Genomic DNA, 14,896 nt, shown 5'->3' on the forward strand with positions numbered 1-14,896 from the left:
ATGATAAATGCAAAAAAAATTCAAAATATTGGGTAATAGAGAGAAGGAGAAAAGACAAAAGTACCTAAGTACCATGAAGGTTATCAAAGTTGTGTACATAGCAAGCCCCAAGAAGGTTAAAACTAGTGCCTCAAAGTTCAGGGACCTTGCTCAGGAGCTTACTAGTCAAGACTCAGACACGGCAAGGTATGTGGAGGTTAATGGTGGTGATAATCAAGGTTCATATTTACCTTTTCTGACCAACAATTGGGGGTTGATATTAATGATGGGGTGTCTAATAAGTTGCCTTTGTCAAATTCCTTTGGTGAGTTTTTGCCTTACTTAAAGAGTCTTATTGCAAGCCATTTAATGAACATCTTCAGTTTGATGTGCTTGGAAGCTTGGGTCCAATGTAAAAATGTTGTATAAGCTTTATTTTTAGTTCTAAGGTATGAGTTTAATAACCCTTGTGCATGTAACAAATCATATTAATTTTAAGACTAATATTTAAGATTTTAGCTCAGCCTAGTGTTTGATGATTTGCTCTTCTCTTTGGTGATAGATTAATTGAGGATGTGTATTAAAAATTTGAAGTAGTTCATATAACTGGCCAGAAATAACCTCCTCAAAAATAATAATAATAATAATAATAATAATAATAAATATTTCTTTAAAAAAAAAAAAAAAAAAAAAAACTACCATGGCAGTTTTTTCTTTCTTTGTTTTGGTTTTGGGAGAAGAGATGGTTGTTCTAAAGTGGTTTCAAAACGAGGTACGTTCAACAAATGATTTTCACTTTTTTTTTTTTTTTTTTGGGGGACAGAAGAGATAGTAGAGGAGTTCATAATATCAAGGTTTTCTGGTATTGAGTGTTACAATTAATAATCTAAAACTAGTATCTTGAATGATCTTAAATCTTATTTTCAATCTCAAAAAAAAAAAAAAAAAAAAATCTTAAAGCTTATTTGTGAAATCTTATTTGAACGATCTTAAAGCTTATAATTATGCCTGTCGTTTAGCACTGTTTCTTCTTTGCCTTTAACTTCTGTTCTTCTACTTTTTCTTGCTTATCATTCTGATAAGAAATGAAAGAATTCCATCCCTTCGAGACACGCTTGCAGAAAGGTCCTTGCCTAACAATCGTGACAAAATTGCAGTCGAGATATCAACATTAAAGAAAGGAATGTCCGCTATTTCCATTGCTAGAATTCGCTGAACACAAATGTAGTTCAAAAGTTCAGCTGATCATAAACAAGAAAGATTCAAAGAAATTATCAACTCACTCAAAACTGTGGTTCATAAATGAAAAGTAAACATTAAGAAGTTCAAAACGGAAACTCAAGCTAGAACAAACACATGCAAGCGCGCACACAACAAATAATCGAAAGTTACAAAAATCTTATTGTAGAGATTAGGATTTGAACTGTTTTTTGTTGAAGTAGTAAACTTTTGAGGAAATTTTAAGATAAATTGTGTATATAAAGTTGTAAACTTTCAAGAAAAAACTGTAAAAACAAAAACTTTGTTCAACAAATTACCATCCAAATTAAAAATAGAAAATAAAGTAGCTCAGCAACAATAGATTCAAACCCAAGATCAAAGTTAAGAATAGAAAATAAATTATCTAGCAACGGAGAGAGAGAGAGAGCTAGGAACCTAGCCAAGTTTTGGAGCACTGCTTAGATCGTGCCGCCCTACCGCCCATATTGCGCCGCCTATTATTCTTACTTTAAATAATATTTTTTTTCCTCCTCCTATTATTCTTGTTCCTAAGGAAATTGGTTCTTAATTTGGAAGTTACAATAGCCCAATTGTGCTAATCCTTATGTAAAAACATTATTAAGAATTTAAGATATTTGGCATTATTTCAAAACCGATGGAAGATGCACATAAATGTATTATGAAGATGATGGATTATTTGTTTTTGTTTTAATTAACTTATAAGGTCTTTCCTATCAAAAAAAAAAAAACTTATAAGGTCTTAATTGTTATAGTTTAACTTATTTTTCAGAATAGAGAGAACATATTAGCCGACGCTTCAAACACCAACCCCATACCTATAATTGAAGTATAGCATCAACTATAGTTAAGTGGTTATTTTGTAAAATAGTAATTTTATTAACTGGAGTGACTATTTTTTTTACTAAAGACAAGATGAGCCATGTTGATTTCAAAACAAAAAGTGTATATTTTTACGAAGTGTTTTCTTAAGAATGGCCTAAAATCATTAGCCAAATAGCCATTTAGCATTACCTTAGCTATATTTGAAGTATAGCATTAACCTTACCTATACTTGAAGTATAACATGTGCATTTGGTGCTTCTCGCCCGGAAGGTCAATGCCAATGTGAACAATTGAAGGGCTTATTGCCTTTACCCACCCTTATTCTCACTCACACGTATTACCCTTACAAATCTCCCGAAGCTCACTCACGAACTCTCAATCATGAAGCTCAGCTCTCACATGGAAGGGGTTAGGGCTATGGCCTCTTTGGTGAAGAAGAGGATGATGGTTTGGAGGAGGTATGTTAAGATTAGGGTTAGTATTGATATGCAGAAATTGGATGAATCTCTCTTGGAGATGCAAAGGATGAGTGAGAGAATTAGGCTCTTGAGAGCCTAGAAGCGCTGAGAATTTCTTCGCAAGGCAATGTCGAAGATTTTTACCCATCAAACTGGGAATTCTCTGATGAGTACAAAGGGAATCTTTCTTGCCATTGATGCTAAAATTTCTTTAGATTCTTCATCAAGAATAGTGATGGATAGGCTGAAAGTATTGGAATGTCACCTTTCCATTTGCAATATCTGAAATTTGTAATGCCGCCTTACTACTGGGTGAAGTTCATTTATATGTTGAATCATTCTATTGGACAGAAGACACACCCTACTCCAGAATGAAGATTGTGGTAAAAATGATTAGAGGCACGGGTGGACCTACACTAGGGCAGAGAGGGGCCATTATATATATATATATATTTGTCTCTGCTCCTCTAAAATAAAATAAATAAATAAAATTTATGTCCCTTTAACTACAAAAACAAAATAAAAAAATAAATATAGACTAAACAAAAATCGCGCACAAAATAAAAAATACTTATTTTGTATGTTATACTTTGTTGATGTGTTTTATAGTATGAAATGTTTAAAAAATACTTATTTTGTATGTAGTATTTAGTTGAATATGGAATAGATGTTAGTTTTTATTTTCATAATTTTTTTTTTTTTTGGTTTTAAGCTTTGGCCCCCCTAGGTATAAATATTGATTCTGTCCTTGATTAGATGTGCATATTCACAAGATGAGGCTTCTCTTTTTGAGTTAAATGGATGATTTTGGGTTGATGAACTGGTTTTCATCTTTTCTCTTTTTTGAGGTAAATGAATGTTTTGATGAACTAGTCTTCAATCTTCTTCTTTTTTCTTTTTGGTTAAATGAATGTTAAGAACAGAGATAATCTGCAGATTTGCAAGAATGAATGTTAAGAACAAAGATGTTTCTTTTATTGAGAAAAAAGAAGTTTTTTAGTTAAGATCTTCATTTTTTGTAATTCATCTCTTACTTGAAGAGAATTTGTATGTCTACCAATTATCATTAAGTGTTTTTTTTTTTTTTTGGTCGTCTTAATATAAGGCTTCTAAAAGAAAATGAAGTAAAAAATATGCTATATTTGTGTAAGACCTCTATATCTATTTGCATTATATGCACTTGTCTAAAAATGGGAAATATATAAGTTTAGTAATTTTAGGAAACTAGTCCTTTATCGCAATTCTACATTATTAAAATTGATATGTTTATGTTGGGTGATGGTACAAGACGTAACAAGACTTTTTTTTTTAGGGTTTTTGATGGGAAAAGGATGAATGCACTTGTAAACAGTCGTTATGTACACCACAATAAGGAAAAGATATTCAATCATAGTTTTTTTTTTTTTTTTTTTTTTTTTTTTAAGTTGTTTGCAAATGACGCCTGCTCCATAGTGATTGTTGTTTATCATTAGGCTAAGACACTAATTGATTTTTGACGTATGTAGAGTTCAAACCAAATTTCTTATTTGATTATAAGAAACATTATCAGTTGAGTTAACTGAAAATTATTTGTTAAGTAATCATACATATTTTTTAAAATTGGATTGTTCAATTATTAGAATCAATCTTTTTGTCTCCTTAATTGTTTAAATTCTATGTGGGTTCTAATTAGCTTAATTGGTAAAGTTTAATGACAATTGTAAGCTAAAAAAATTGAGAGCTTATTATGAGATGATATTAATCTATGGAGGATCGATTAATGATCATTTTTAGTAAAACTAGTTGCAAACCCACGCGATGTGTAGGAATAAATAATTATTTTGTATTGTAATATAACGCATAATTTTTTCTCTAAATTTTTTTTAAGATAATTTGTTCTCCCTAAAAATTAAACAATTTCTATTCTGTCCATTTTGGTCCACTTGATCAATTTAGGTCCCCCTTCAGTCCATTTTAATTGGGCCTTAAATTGATTTTTTTTTTTAGGTTTTCTTTTCAATTTAGCTCAAAAATTCATTTTTCCCCTCAATTTTATGGTTGAAAAGTATTAAATTTTTTATTATATTTGGGGTACAATCTTTATTTTGAGTTAAAAAAATATAAATAAATACTAAAATAGACATTAGAAATTAGAAATATGAACGCTAAAAATGCAATAAAAATGATAAATATTCAAAAGTCTTGTTTGGTCCGCATTGGTTTTATTCAGTCCATTCTATCCTATTCAGTCCACTTTGTCCTCTATAGTCAATTTCATTTACTAAAGTTCTATTTTGTCCAATTCAATACATTTGGTATTTTTCAGTTCACTTTGGTTTATTCGTTCTACATTAGCCCTATTTTGTCCACTTCGGTCCTATTTGGTCGATTTTGTCCACTTTGGCCCTATTTGGTCCATTCTGTCTGCTTTGGTTCTATTTGGCTCTATCCGATCCAAATTGGTTCTATTCGATTCATTCTATCCACTTTGATCTACTTCAACCCTATACAATCCACTTTGGTCCTATTTGATCCATTTTGTCCACTTTGGTTCTATGAAGTCCATTCTATCCATTCCAATTCTATTTTGTTCACAGTCCACATTGGTGTTATTTAGTCCACTTTGGTTCAGTCTGTCCACTTTGATCCAATTTGGTTTTGCTCAATTCATTTGGTCTTATTCGTTCCACCTTGTTCCTAATTGGTCTTATTCTGTCCATTTAGTTCACTTTGTTCTATTTGATCCAATTCGGTCCATTCGAATCACTTCGATTCATTTTGGTCCACTTTGATCTAAAAGACATGTTTGAGTTGAAAGCACTTTATCTAAATCCAAATTTTAAAAAAATATATACAAATATCTCAAACTCGTAATATCTAAAATTTTAAGCATAACATTTATTGTTGCTAAACTTTTGTTGCGCCACATTAATGTAGCATTTTAGTCCACTTTGGTACGATTAAATTTAAGTGAAAGTCTTTCTAAACATAAGGGGTATGATTACACAAATATAATCTTTAGGTTAATTATTCATTTGTTCTAACATTGTTACTTTTAAATGAATGGCATGAGGTTGATTATACATTTAAGCAAAATTAATAAATATATACATGTATATATGTATGTATGTATAATTTATATTCTCTAAATTTTATTTGAGAGAGAGAGAGAGAGAGAGAGAGAGAGAGAGTACTTGTGATTGGGAACTAAAAAATTCAACACCAAAACGTATGAACCCAAAATAGAGTTTTAAAAATTATAATAATTCATCAATATAAAGTAGTGTTGAAAGAAAGAATAAAAAATATATAAAATAACCACTTTTCAAGAGAGAATGTGAAATAGAATAATGAGAAATTTATAGAAAATAATATAAGAAGAAAAAAAGTAAAAATAAAAAATAGAGCAATAAACACCAAATTATCCAAATCATATTATGTAATAAAATAACATTATATTCTTATATACAATCTTATAATGCAATATGATAAAATAAATGTAATGGAAAAGAATAAAAAAGATAACAACTTAAAAACACAAAACTTAATCACATTAACCCAAAGTAGAGTTTCAAATAATGCAAAAATTCATCAACATGAAGTAGAGATACAAGAAAAATATATTTAAAAAAAACCCCCCCAAAAATGGAAAAAAAAAATGAGAGAGAAAGAGATAGATAATCTTTTGTGTGTGAAAAAATTATGAATAGAATGGAAAAGAGACTTGTAAAGTTATAGTAAGAGGAGGGGAATGAGAAAAGCAAAAAAAATCAAGGAAGATAAAGGGATAGAGGAGATGTGACATTAAGATAGATAGTAGTGGGGAGATGAAAACGTAAAATGGATGGAAAAAATTAGAGGGAGTATAACAATAAGTTAGGAAACTAATAAAAAAAATAAAAATAAAAATAAAAGTGAGAATGCTGAAAATGGGTGGATGATATGGCTTAGAGCATCTACATCAATGGATGCAAACTTCTTGTCTATCTTACACAAAAAGGTACTTTTTCTATTTTACATACCAATTTTTACAAAACACACACATCAGTTTATCTATTTTACACATTTAATCAATAAAATATTCATTCTTTTACAATTTTTTTTTATTCTCTCCCTCAACGCCCCTCTCTCTCACAGACCCATCACTAACAATGATCCCTCCACACCCAGCCACCATCATCACCACCCAACCACCATCATCACCACCCAACTAGCATCATCAAGAAAAACCAACCCACTCAATCCGAAACCCATTCATCACCCACCCAACCCAAAACCCACTAACGATTTGATGAGTTGATCAGCGTGGTTTGATGATCGGAGAGGCCTTTGTTTAATGATTTGATCGGCGTGGTTGGTGATCAGCATGGTTTGATGATCGGCAATCGGCGTGGCTTGATGATTTATCGGCGGCAAGTAAAAGATGATTGGCGGCAATGCAGGATGATTTGATCAAATGAAGAAAGGGAGAGTAAGGACCGAAACCCAGAGACAATGAGAGAGAAGAAATTATTAAAATAGTAAATACACGGGCTACAGTGACCGTGCATATATGCACGATCACTTTAGCAATTGTATATTTATACACAACTTTACACCCACTAATTGGAGTGTTTTTTTGGCCAAAATGTGTAAAAATGAAGGGATTTTTGAATTTTAGAAGACTATCCACCCACTAATGTGGATGCTCTTAACGAGAGTATAATAGCAATAAATACTACACTTCACCTTTCATACATATTGTATGGGTTCGAGCACACCCATCAACACTTTGTGGGTGCCCTATCCATTTGCGCCCTAGGGCGAGTTATGTGTTGTTATGGTAACTCCCAGGCAGCATAGCCAAGCGAGTCACCCCCCCCCAGCCCCCCCCCCCCCCCCCAACTCTTTTTTTTTTTTTTTTCCTTACTAAAAAAGAAAAGAAAAAAATGGGTTGATAATGTGGCCATGTGACTCAACAAGAACATAACAACAATAAATGCTAAGTTTCAACTTATATATATATATATATATGTGTATGTATGTATGTCATTTCTTGCAAGCTATATTTTTCCTTATTAAATTCAACATTTATGATTTGTAAAAGAAAAGTGATACGTCCATAACATTTTCACAACAAATTATAGATGGTAAATTGTTATTAGCTCTAATTTGAACTAACCACTTAAATTACTTTTTTTACTCATCAACAATAGTCAATAATAACCTACCATAGCATTTCTCTTTCTAAAACATGTAAAATGATTGGTTTGGATACTCAAGTCATAAGAGTATGTGAAATGATTGATTTTGATCTCATGGCCCAATTAGTGGCCAACAACAAAAATTACCAATAACAAAACTATTAAAAAAATTAAGCTCAATTAACTAATTATACTCTAAACAAATAACTTGGCCCTTTAAAAAAAAATTTGCTTAGGATTATCAATTGTTGTTTGAAATCACATTTTTGCTTAGGATTATCGGTTGTTGTCATTGAGGATTCTCAATTGTTCTTTCTCTTCTTTAATCTTATCGGGAAACAAACAAAGATGGGGAGGGTATTTTTCATCTTTAACTGTAAGTGGTATAGCCTAGCTCAACAAGTGAATTCGAAAGTCAATGTGGTGCACACGAAAGCAAATTTTGTCATACTTATCACCAAAACATATGGCAGAGGGTTTTTATGGGAGTCAATCATGGGTTTCAAATTTCAATAGTTTAAGGTAATAAATATAATTAGGCTGAAAGATTAAGGAACAAAAACGTAATTTTTCCAAATTTAATTAACAATGAGACTGAATCTGGGGCTTCGTACGTGAGCCCCATCCTAATTGAATCATGAGTTTTAGATGGCTCCAGCTTGAAATTTGAATCTAAATCTTAATTTGGCCCATCTTGTGTTCATTTTACTGGTGTTGAATTGATGCCTCATCGCCTTGTAAGGTTTCTGTCTTGCTCTTCTTTGGGCTTTACCAAGTGGAATGTTTAGCCCAATTTTTCTTTAGTTACTCTTATCCAAGTTTGGTCGGGTTGTTGGACTTGGCTTTATTGTTTATATATGTTTCAATTTCAACCCTTCTCGTCATTTGGGCTGCCTGGCCTGCTGCCTTTTCAGCTGAGCTGCATAGCTAGCCCATCAGTGTTGTTTCTTCGATATATTGGGCTTCTTAACCTCATGGATTTCTTTGATACTCCTTCTAAGCTAAATAGCTAACCTACTCCTCACTAGTTGAGTCGGATATCTTGAATTCTTGATAATGGAGCTGACAAAATTTTAGGGTCAAACTTTTTCATAAATTATTGAGTTTATGAGTTGTAATTAGTGGAAATAAAAATGGTGGTTGTGGTTGTGGTTGACTTATGTGAACATAATGTAAAATTTAGTATTTTCGAATCATAATTTTTCATCTCTGTAATTGCATAAAGTTATGAAATTAAGTTGTGATTTCATAGAATAAGTTATGAAAATAAGTTACAAATCACAACTTTTTTTTTTATAGATATGATAGAGTTTTAATCTATGGATAAATCAAATGGTGAATGAATAGGATAAAGTTTCTACATTTTGCAATAGAGATAACAAAAGAGGATTTATGGTAGAAGTCAACATAAGTATATTGCGTGGTGACGTGGACATTACACCTTAATCTTGAAAAATATATAAAGTGCAAATAATTATAGTTTAGTGTGAAAATTGTGAGTGAATATATACATAAAATGGAGAAAGAAGTGTTATTTGAGTTAGAGTTTGGTAGTTCAAGTGCTCTCATATAATGGTTGGATATAACAGATGTCCTTAGGGTAATTGTTAATAAACTATAATAAGAAAATTTTAACACTACTTTTATGAGAATTATAAAAAGCTATTAATAATATTTATTATTTTATCATTCTTCCAATAAAATGTTTCTAAAAATAGTTCCTGAAATTGGTTAACATTTCTTTAAAAAAAAAATAGACCGTCAATTAACGAATTGTGCTGAATTTGTACAGAAATTGATTTTTTTTAGAACAATTTGTATGGAAATTCTAAAGTTAGGGCATTTATTGTGTCACTACTTTGCAAAACTGACAATAATGAATATCTCAGTCAGCCACTCTGCTATTTCCATCATCACATGCAACTGATTGAAGTTTTGATTCAGTCATGAAAAATAATTCAGCTTTAAATTTATCTACCAAGAGAACACCTTGGCTCATAACAATGAACTTGGCAATCATGTAACAACAATCTAAACTTTCCAATCGCAAGTAGGACAATTACCTTCTTGGAACAAAATTCATTATCAAACCTGCAACACTCCAGGAATTCAAAAAATGAAAAAGGTTGTGTCTGAAAGAAGATAGGCTTAAAAATTAACCATATAAAAGTGCTTTTAGGGGGGAATATATATGATAATACTACTGCTTCTTGTGCTGCTTGATCTCTTTCACTATGCCATCTGCAAGTGCATCAACATCATTGTTTTTCCCAAAGAATTTTACAAATTGCATGTTTGGGCTCATCAAGTACCTGCACAAGATTTCCATAGATATCATCATATTGGATTCAATGAGGATTGTTCAACAGGAACATTTATTAATAGACATTAAGTACATTAACAGTAGAATAAGCCAATATTATAGATTAATTAATATGCTGATAACGATGAAGTTGACAAAAGATAAACCACTCAATTATGTTTTAAAAAAAGGGGTATCGCATAAGAGAGCACAAAAAGATTATACATACATGACTATAGAGTGATCGACAAGATAATCAGAATCTTCCTCTGCTGTCTTCATATAATAAACTCGATATGCACGAGCAACACTCCGTATCTCATCCGAGGTACCAGTTAACCCAATTAACTTCGGATGGAACTCTGGATAGGTAAATTGCAGAATTAAACTTCATAGTAAAAATAAAAAACTAGATTTACATAGTGCATTTAAGCAGTGTACTACATCTTAAGAATCACCTTTGACATATTCACGCACTTGCTCAACAGTATCTCTCTCTGGATCAACAGAGATGAAAACAGGTACAATTTCAATCCCTGCTTTTTCCTCTGCAAGTATTAAAGCAAGAAACTTAGAATACAATGATCATCAATCCACCACCATGCAACCACAGCTTTTGCCATAATTATTAATCCTAGAGCAGATATTGACATGGTCAAGATTCCAGGTGACCGAATCACTGTTCTTGACCAGTAGGAAGACTAAATTATACATAATATCTAGTACAATATAATACTAAACAAAAACAAAAACCAAAGATTAGTCCTAAATTTTTTGAGTTCAGCGATGGATCCTCAACAAATTCGTTAGAGTCAACCAAATGTATTGCTTGTATTCATTTCTGCCATAAGAATTAATATTGCACATAGCTCACCCAAAAAGGCATGTAATGCATGATTCGAATCTTCCCATGAAATATATTCAGCCTGAGTTCAACTCCCCCCATTTACAAGAATTCAATTTATAAGCATAATGGAAAATATTAGTATAGTCCATTGCATGCACTGGATCAGCCTAGGTCAGGCATCAATTCGACAATCTGACTGGCCTGGCCAGGCCAGGCATGGTGTGGTTACCATCATTGAGACAACGCATAGTCCGCAAATGGAATCAGGATAAATTTCAGAGTACCAGCTTTTGTTCCATTCAAAATGAATCCTATAATAACCTCATACCAAAAACATCAGAGACAAAAATTATGGAAAGAGTATTTGTTGTTGTTATTGGTTTTTGTGTGTGTGTGTGTGTGTTATACAAATCACATATCAAACAAGCCCTTCACTTCACCCCCATTCTAAACCTTATTGCCATCTCAAAGTCATGGTGTTATCCACTAGTATTATGTTATAAAGCAAGGACTTCTATAAGGTTATGACACCAGACAACATCGAAGAACAAGTCCATACACAGAGAAAAAATGCTGCTAATCACCAAGAAAATGAACTTCAGATATATCATAATATATTCAAATGCAGGAATTGTTCTTATTGTGTTATATCAGAATCAGAGCAACTAAGAGAATGTCAACATGACATGTGTTGCGGGATCAGATGGTATAAAGAAAATTTTTCACTAGCAAACTATAGATCCGACTGGTTTCCATCAAATGAACACCAGCAACTTACTTATTTTATCCACTGCAGTAGCTAACTTCTGTAGCTCGTCTGGACAGATATCAGGGCAGTGAGTGAAACCAAAATATATCAACGTCCATTTCCCCAAAAAGTCTCTATCAGTTACATTCTTCCCATCATGGTTGATAAGATTGAATGGACCTCCAATCGCTGCTTTTCCAGCAGAAGGTCCCTCTTTCACAGCCTTTGAAGCATTGTTAATTTCTGCAGCAATAAGAATTCAACAAATTCATTAAAGAGAGAGAGAGTGAGAGAGAAGAAAAGAAAAAGTTAGCACGTTATACATAAGAGGATCAAGCATTTACAGATGCTGTAAATTAAGAACCAGACCACCAAACAGGCTGTTCATATATCCAAATAACTCTGTACAATCAGCTAATGTAATTAAAAATACAATTAATATTAGGTGGTTTACATCCTTTCTTCTCCTTCTACTAAGAGTGAACATATTATTGAAAAGGAACAAGAAATAAAAGTCATATAAACATTAAAAAAATGTATATAGATGTATTCAATATTCAATAAGTTGAGCAAAACTGCATCACAATTCAAATGCCCCAACTATATAAATTGGCTAGAACATGAGGTCCAAAGGGCTTGGCATGACTGGGTGAAGTTTTCGGGGCTTTATTTTTGTTTTGGCTGTTTTCAGGATTTCAATGGGCATACATGTACATAGTACCTAAGATATTAAATGGCATATAAGCTTGATCACCAGCAATTGACCTGGCCATCTAAAATTGCAGCCAAAAGCCACAAGGTCATGCTCCAAAATAAATTTCTGAGTGATGTACACTTCATCATGTGTATTACATTACATTTAGAACTCAAACTATATCATTTTCCATGCATCAAGAGATACACCAAATAAACACGCCACAAAAACCCTATACACCAAATATATTATGGCATATAAATATAGTTTTACCAGCATTGTACACGGACATATGTGTCAGTTTTCGATTGTAAACACTTTAATATCCAAAAAAAATGCAAAGAATATTGACAAAAATTAGCCTTTTATATCTTAAACCCTGAACTCAGGTCCTTACTTTTGCATCAATGTAGTGGACTTCATCCAGCAATCATTCCTGCCCCTCTCAAATGTGTCAAACACTAAAACTTGAGCATACCAAGCACAACCAGAAAATTGATTGCCCTTGAGTGCATCTTGGTTGAATTAACATACTCTAGTGATCCATCTTAAAGATAAAATATTACCGAAGTCTATGCTCCAAGTGATAGCAATCATAAAACGCATACAAAACACACAATGGTCGAAGAGTGAATGTTAATTAAACAACACTTTCTTTTCATTGGTGATTTACAAACATTCCTAGTAAGTATTGAGCTTATAGCCCCACTCTTTACCCCATACTTATATGGGAGGAAGTGCTATATGAGCCAGAGCTCATTGGCTCAATTAGCCTCGAAAATTGATGACTGTGCAATTAGTAAAAACTCACAGCTTCAAAATAAATTCCTAGAATACTTTGTATCCCCCCAATTAATACCATCCTCCATTAAATGCCAGTCAAAGAATACATATGATTGTGCTACATTATGTATGATGGATCACGTAACACATTTGCATGAATGAGGGAGACAACTAATTAGCCTCATAAACCATTTTGACACCCATCCTGATGACTAGTATGGCTTACCGTGTAAGCTTTTCAAGTCACAGTGGAACTTGTTACCTGTTCACTTAGACACCCCCTCAAACTCCTTGTCACATTAAGTAAAGAAATTTACAAGAGACCCATCAAAATCAAGCATAGGATCTCAAACAAAGAATCAAGAACAGTAACAAACGAGATGTCAACTCATGAGACCAATTCCAAAGGCAAAACTAACAACCATATATCCCCACTCACAAGATAATTCTACCCTCACAACGAACATATACCCAACTCACCATAGTAATCTACCTTCAATATGTTTTTTCTTCTCCCTGTCGTAGTAGAAAAGCACTCCTGCTCCCGTAGCAACAAGCAAAAGAAAACTCAACCACGAAATGGGCTGTAGAAGGAGAGTTGATCATAAATCATCTCAAACTAAAATTGATTTTACTAATATTAACATCGATTCGAAAAACAAAATGGCATTATATAGAGCAATGAAAAATATAATACCCCTCCACGAACGGCTCTTCCACCATCACTGCTCTTATTTGATTCCCCAGACTTTTCCCCCTCGCCCGAATTAGCATCTCCTTGATTTTCGGGATTAACAGTAGCAGTAGAAGTACTAAACAGACATCTCTGATACATTGCAAATGACTGAATTCCAATTCCTAGAGGCAAAGCCTGAAATACAAAGTTACATATAATATTTTAAAAATCTGACTATTGGATTATACATCTTCATTGCTCTTTAACACGAGCGTCAAAGTTTTGTATTAATAGGATATTATTTCCTATTCGATCCACAAACTCATGTGTTTATTCAAACAAAAATGAAAAATGAAATGTAACAATTTGATAATGAGATGGTAAATAATCTCCAATCATCCTGACATTTTAAGAACATAATGCAATCTAACTGTTAGATTCATCAAAATACTAATGAAATAATAATGTGGAAAATGTGTAAAATCTCATGTTTTGTGTTTGGATGCTGAGAAACTGCAGGAAATGCATATTTCGATGTTTTCCGCAGAAGCCGAAGCGGAGAATCAACGGTGGTTGTTAAATGGAAACGATGAACTTAGAGAAATTTGAGAAGAAAGCGAACCGATTGAAGAAGATGAAGAGTTCGGTCGGGGATAGGTGGCGAAGGCATCGGCGATCGGCATTGAGTGAGACGGCTATTGAGGAAGCGGAGTTTATTGACGTTTCTGGAGATGATGGACGCCATGGATGATAGCTTGAAGAACTTCCAAACAGTCAAAAACCCACAAAAAACCCTTCCTTTGTTTTTCTTGTTAGGGGTTTTCGCGCTTGGGGATTGGTCGATGATGACACCCGATATGATCTGATCTGATGGATCTCGATTCTACGCCTGGGATATGGGCCTGAATTTGGGCTCACTGTGGCTTTGGACTCGCCCACTCCTTTTGCCCCGTATAAAATCGTCTCGTCTGGGGATAATTTATTTAATAGAAATTGAATTTTTTTTACTAAAAGTATAAAAAAAAAAGTTAAAAATTAGTTAAATAATATTAAAAAGTGCAATGAGATTTTTGAATAATATCAAAAATAAACTAAAAACTTAAATAAACTGAAGCAAATAAGCAAATCCAAAACACACTCTTAAAGACCTTTAAAAAAGAAAAAAAAGGATCCCAAAAAAACA

At 32.7% G+C, this 14,896-nt stretch overlaps 1 protein-coding gene across 1 annotated transcript; it reads right to left on the minus strand.

Moving 5' to 3' along the window:
- Nucleotides 1–9,576: 9,576 nt before the first annotated feature.
- On the minus strand, nucleotides 9,577–14,568 carry LOC112001771 (protein SCO1 homolog 1, mitochondrial). The gene is made up of 7 exons (XM_024033949.2): nucleotides 14,336–14,568; nucleotides 13,735–13,908; nucleotides 13,531–13,621; nucleotides 11,591–11,803; nucleotides 10,424–10,513; nucleotides 10,195–10,327; nucleotides 9,577–9,975 (listed from the first exon to the last, which is right to left on the minus strand). The coding sequence occupies exons 1-7, from the start codon at nucleotides 14,456–14,458 to the stop codon at nucleotides 9,864–9,866; spliced, it is 936 nt and encodes a 311-aa protein (XP_023889717.1). The 5' UTR covers nucleotides 14,459–14,568; the 3' UTR covers nucleotides 9,577–9,863.
- Between the last annotated feature and the right edge of the window lie 328 nt (nucleotides 14,569–14,896).

Source organism: Quercus suber, unplaced genomic scaffold (genome assembly GCF_002906115.3).
Source record: "Quercus suber isolate HL8 unplaced genomic scaffold, Cork oak 2.0 scaffold_650, whole genome shotgun sequence".
NCBI classification, from domain to species: Eukaryota; Viridiplantae; Streptophyta; class Magnoliopsida; order Fagales; family Fagaceae; genus Quercus; species Quercus suber.